The 6089-nt window shown below is 38.5% G+C and overlaps 1 protein-coding gene across 1 annotated transcript in view; it reads left to right on the top strand.

Moving 5' to 3' along the window:
• P4HA1 (prolyl 4-hydroxylase subunit alpha 1) overlaps window positions 1-6089 on the top strand; it is a gene marked incomplete at its 5' end in the record, with an annotated part of 99540 nt that overhangs the window by 82197 nt on the left and 11254 nt on the right. Inside the window, one exon of the mRNA XM_045291694.1 lies at window positions 721-774. Within this exon, the coding sequence (XP_045147629.1) occupies window positions 721-774 (54 nt within the window). The remainder of the gene's footprint in view (window positions 1-720; window positions 775-6089) is intronic.

The raw sequence follows: 6089 nt of genomic DNA, 5'->3' as shown, positions 1-6089 counted from the left end.
TCCTGGATTCCCTGTATTTTCAGTTCCTATCTGTACCAGTGTACCTCCTCTGGTCTAGCCAGTCTTGCAAGATAGAATTCGAAAACTCATATTTTAAGAGAGTAAAAAAAATAGAAAACTCAAATTTTAAGTTTTGTATTCCTGAAATGTTTGTTCAAGAAAAGCATATTAATTAACATTCTGAAATAACACTTAATAAATAGCCTCGGTTTTTTATTCCTTGTTTAAAAGCAAAGATAACGCTTTGAGGACTAAGATGTGCTGGATCTAAGACACATGATTATTGATTGCTTCATATGCATGTGAAAGGTAGACGGTGTGTAAGAAAGGCTGAAGAAGAATTGATGCTTTGAGCTATGGTGTTGGTGGAGAGGATTGAATATATCATGAACTGCCAGAAGAATGAACAGGTCTCTCTTGGAATAAGTACAGCTTCTAAGGAGCTAGAATGACAAGACTTTAGGCATTTTCTCAGCATAAACAAATGCCTAAAGAAGATCATTATGTTTGGTGAAGTAGATGTTCTGGAAAAGATAAAAGAAACCCTCCATGATGGACTGAAGCAGTGACTGCAGGAATGGCGCAAGCACTCGACGAGTGGAGGCGGTGCACAGAGTGCAGTGCTCAGTCCTGTTACGTAGAGAGATGGTCTCTATGAGTTGGAACTAACCCAACAACATCCTGATGAATCTTTCACTCGTGCTTTCTTTTTCTTTTCAGGTAGCAAATTACGGAGTTGGAGGACAGTACGAACCCCACTTTGATTTTGCACGAGTAAGTCAAGAAAACTGGGACTATAAGAAATTCATTGATGCATAAACATGGTGTGTTTATTTTTTAGTATTAAAAATTCATAGCCTGCTTTAAAAGTGTGGAAGCATTGTGGGTAGATACACTTAGATACCTTGATAGTAAGCGTTCTTTTTAAGCTCATTGCTATACCTGAAAGAGAGTAAAGGTAATTCCCATCGCCAGATCAGAAAACAACAAAACCTAGGAACTAAAATCAGGGAGTTAAGGGTGGGATATGAGAGGGTGGAAGGGCTTTAACAATCTAGAACTTTGGGGATCCTGTGTGAGATGCCCATTAAAAAGAGGGCTGTAGAACATAAGATCCCTCTATGAGTCCTAAATCTCCAAAAAGAATCACAGCTTAATAGGTCTACTATCCTATGGATTTGAAATTTTGATTTTTACTAATCTGGAGGAGAATAAATTAAATTGTTTGGTTTGTTCCCACTCCTTGATACCTGGCAGAAATAAATTCATACTCTTTTTGGAGAGAAGCATCCTTATTCTAGCCCCACTGGATTCTTGTAAAGATGAGCTCTGTTTAGAAAAATTGTAAACCAGTAATGAGATATCATTGGTGAGATTCAACAACCAACCAATTTGGATATACCCAGGATTTAGATACTGGGATTATCAGATGCAGAATGTAAAATAGCTATAAAAGTTCTTTTAAAATCTAAGATGTAATAAAAATGAATGATAAATTCTTAAAATGATTTGACATGTTTGAAAAGTAAACAAGTAGGAATTTTAGGTAGAAAAATAATTGTTGAAATTTAAAATTCAATGTGTAAGTTTGTTTTAAAGGCAAGTGAATTGAGAGATAGATTTGAAAAAAATCATTAAAATGCATGGTGAATCAAAGGATGATAGAAATATTTTTAAATATAAAGAGAAATGGAAATTATTCATACAGGCACTTGTACAGTAAAGCTTATTGCAGCACTGTTCACAATGACCGAAAGGTAGACCCAATATAAATGTCCTTCAGTTGATTGTGACTCGACTTTCAGCCCCCACGTAGGTATATAGGTGAGCGATGTATCAGCATGTACTGTGGTAGCCTGTGTGCTCCTGCGATGTTGGAGCTGTTATCACTGGATTTTCCAATACAGCAGTACTTCCACTGCTAGATTTCAAATACCAATTCCACTGCTAAATAATAAGGATATATATAATAGTGATAATAGTGGACAGGTTTCAGCGTAACTTCCAGACTAAGAACAGACTACAAAAAAAGAATAGGCTGTCTACTTCTGAGGAATTACATACTTAGAAATAGTAGCAGAACATTGTCAGAGATAATCCCAGAAGTTGAATCCCTCAGGTATAAAAGACACTCAGAATATGATGGAGGAAGACCTGCCTTCTTGAAGTAGAGTCAACCTTAATGATGTAGATGGAGTAAAGTCTTCGAGATCTTCATTTGCTCATAGGGCCCGAGTCAAAATGAGAAGAAACAGCTACAAACATCTATTAATAATTAGAACTTGGAATGTATGAAGGATGAATCTAAAAAAACTAGAAGTCATCAAAAATGGAATGTATAAAGTTCAAAATCCTAGGCATTAGTGAGCTGAAATGGACTGGTATTGGCCATTTTGAATTAGGAAGTCACAGGGTTTATTATGCCTGGAATGATTCAAGAGGAATGATGTGACATCCAAAAGGACATTTCAAGGTCTGTGTTGAAGTGCAGTACCGTGTCTGTAATGGGATAATATCTATTCACATATAAGGAAACCCAGGCAATACAGCTATTATTCAAATGTATGTACCAACCAAGCTAGTGATGCAGAAATTGAAGAATTCTATCATCAGTCTGAAATTGATCAAACATGTAATTAATATGCATTGATAATTATTGGTGATTGGAATGTAAAATTTGGAAATAAAGAAGAAGGAACAGTAGTTGGAAAATATGGCCTTGGTGATAGAAACAGAGCTGGCAGAATTTTGCAAGACCAATGACTTCATCGCAGGTACCTTTTTTCATCAACACAGTGACTTAACGTGTGGCCTTCTCCAGATGGAATACACAGAAATCAAATTGGCTACATCTGTGGGAAGAGATAATGGCGATAAATTGACTCTGGGAAGAGATAATGGAGAAGCTCTCATCAGTAGCTAAAGTGAGCCCTGGGGGGCCTGTAGAATGGACTGTGGCAGTTAGATTTGACGTCAGTATGCACCCACGGAGGCTTTGTGAGGCTTTGTGACGCCTCCTTGGAGGTCTGGCCTTTTCATGAGAGAGAAACTAGGAATTTCACTGTCTGCCTCTTTGCCATCCCTGCTCGCTGGGACTCTGTGTGTGACTCCAGGAGTAGCCCCTTGAGGTCACTGACCTGGGAGCTGTCGACAGCCTATCTGTTTCCACTGACCTTGGATCCACATGACTGCACCTTTCTGTGAAGGACACTTTGAAAGAAACAAAGTTGGATATACACATACCTAAAGTACTCAGATAGCTATGAATTAGACGATGCAGTTTTTATTTAAACTACATTTGTTTGGGTGCATACTTAACGTCAACACACATGTGTATGTGTATGTGTGTAATTAATAAATACTCTAGGACTTGAAGAACTCCAACTGCCAGTTTATCTTATAGAAATAAAATACTATTTTACTTTTCTGTGAAGTGAGCTACATTAGTCAGAAGAGGGCTCAGACTAGCATTGGACCCATGGCCTGGAGTTGGATTGGGCCGGGATGCCTTCTTTATATAAAGTTATTTCTTATACAAATATGAATGTTACTGATTTTGCCTCCCTAGATGACGCAGCCTAATATACACATACTATCAATTGTTCATATGTAAGCTGAGGTTGAAACTGAAGAGAATTAAAACAAGTCTATGAGAGCGACAATGTGATCTTGAGTCTATCCCACCTGAATTTCAAGAACAGATTTGACGCATCGCATTGAACATTAATGACAGAAAACTTGAGCTGTGGGATGACAGCAGGAATATCATACTTGAAGAAAGCATAGGGTCATTAAAAAGACAAGAAAAGACCAGAGGGAATCTTAGGAGAGACTCTGAAACTTTCTTTTAATCATAGAATATCTAAGGTGAATGGAAGAAATGATGAAATAAAAGAACTGAAGAGAACATTTCAAAGGACTGCTTAAGACGACAGAATAAAGTATCATAGTGAAATATGCAAAAGACCTAGAGTTAGAAACCAAAAAGAAAGAACACACTTAGCATATCTTAAATTGAAAGAACTAGGGGGGGGGAATCAACCTCAAGTTGCAATATTGAAAATTTTGTGGGCAAAAGGAATTGACACAGTGGCTCCAACAATGAGCTCAAGCATAGGAACAATTGCGATGACACCTTACAACAGCAATATGGGCAAACTATTGAATGATGCAGGAAGCATCCAAAGAGGATGCAAAGAGTACCCAGAGTCGCTATCAAAAAACAGGTCGACATCCAACCGATTCAGGGTATAGCACAAGAGTAAGAAAAAGCAGTACTAAAGGAAGAACTCTAAGCTACACTGAAAGCATTACCTAAAGACAAGGCTCCAGGAATTGATTGAATAAAAAAATGAAATGTTTCAACAAGCTGATGAAGCACTGGTAGCACTCCTTTATGCCAGGAAATTTGGAAGACAGTTACACAGCCAACTGACTCTGACTTTAAGAGATCTGTATTTATATCCATTCTAAAGAAAGGTTAGCCAACAGAATGCTCAAATTATGGAACAGTATTATTCAACAGCATCGTTGATATCACATAGAAGTAAAATGTTGCTGACAAGCATTCAACAACTGTTGCTTCTGTACACTGACTGAAATTCAGCTGCTCGAAATTCAGGCGAGTTTCAAAAGAGGACATGGATGGAACAAGCACTCTCATTGCTGATGTCAGATGAATCTGGACAAAAGAACAGAGTACCAGAAAGATACTTGTGTTTTATTGACTATGCAAAGGCATTGAACTGTGTGGACCATAACAAACTGGATAACCTTGAGAAGAATGGCAATTCCAAAACACTTAATTGCTCTCTTGCAGAACTTGTACTGTGATCATAACTTGTACAGTTATGAGAACAGAATAAGGGAAGACTGTGGTTTAAAATTAAGAAAGGTATGCATCAGTGTTGTAGCCTCTCACCATACTTTTTCGATCTGTATGCTGAGTAAATCATCAGAGAAGGTGTATGACCTGACGAACTCTGTGTCAGAATTGGAGAGAGGCTTATTAACCACCTGCGATGTGCAGATGACACAACCTTGCTTGCTGAACGTGAGGAGGACTTGAAGCACTTGCTGATAAAGATCAAAGAAAGCAGCTTTCAGTACGGATTACAGCTCAATGTAAAGAAGACCAAAATTCCCATAACTAGACCAATAAGTAACATCGTGATTAATGGAGAAAGGATTGAAATTATCAGGGATTTCGTCTTGTTGGGATCCACAATCAAGGCTCATGAAAGCAGGAAATCATATGACATATCGCATTGAGTAAATCTGCACAAAACCTCTTTAAAATGTTGAAAAATAAAGATGTTACTTTGAGGACTTAGGTGGGCCTAAGTATTTTCACTCCCTTCATATGCATGTGAAAGTTGGACGTTGAATAAGGGAGACTGAAGATCAATGCATATGCACTATGGTGCTGGCGAGGAGTATTAAAAGAACCATGGACTGCCAAAAGAACAAACAAAGCTGTCTTGGAAGAAGTACGGTCAGAGTTCTCCTTAGATGTAAGGACTGTGAAATTCGATTAACATAATTTTGACATGTTATTAGGAGACACCAGTCCCTGGAAAAGGACATCATGCTTTGTTAGAGTAATCCAGCCGCTAACAACCACATGGTCGTAGGCGGCAATTGTATGGCGATAATATATAAAGATTATAGTAAAGTCATAGAAGGTAGGAGAGGAGACAAAATAAAGGAGTCAGACACATTTTATGGTAGTATGCTCACCTCCAGGACGGCCATGATCTGAGCAGCCAGGTCCGTGCACAGAGAGAGGAGGAGAAGGGAATATATTTCTAACCAAGGCTTATATCTACTTAGGGGGCATGTGCAAGCCCCCTTGATTATAGGTAACCACATACATAACAGGAAGGGGTTGTAACATAGGCAATACAAGCAATGGGAGGGGGATGATCTAGGAAGTGTATATGCAATAGGAAGGGGAGGGACTAGGGGTACACATGTGACAAGATGGGCGGATCCCAGAATCAAGATGGTAGCCGAGCCTTGGTCATCCATGAGTGGGCATGACCTTGTCTCTGTGCTCTCCTTCAGGGAAACAATCTACTATCCTTTTT

The sequence above is a fragment of the Echinops telfairi genome, unplaced genomic scaffold (assembly GCF_000313985.2).
Source record: "Echinops telfairi isolate 266 unplaced genomic scaffold, ASM31398v2 ScPeMD7_70;HRSCAF=299, whole genome shotgun sequence".
Taxonomy (NCBI): domain Eukaryota; kingdom Metazoa; phylum Chordata; class Mammalia; order Afrosoricida; family Tenrecidae; genus Echinops; species Echinops telfairi.
This window is presented reverse-complemented; position numbering and strand designations above follow the sequence as displayed.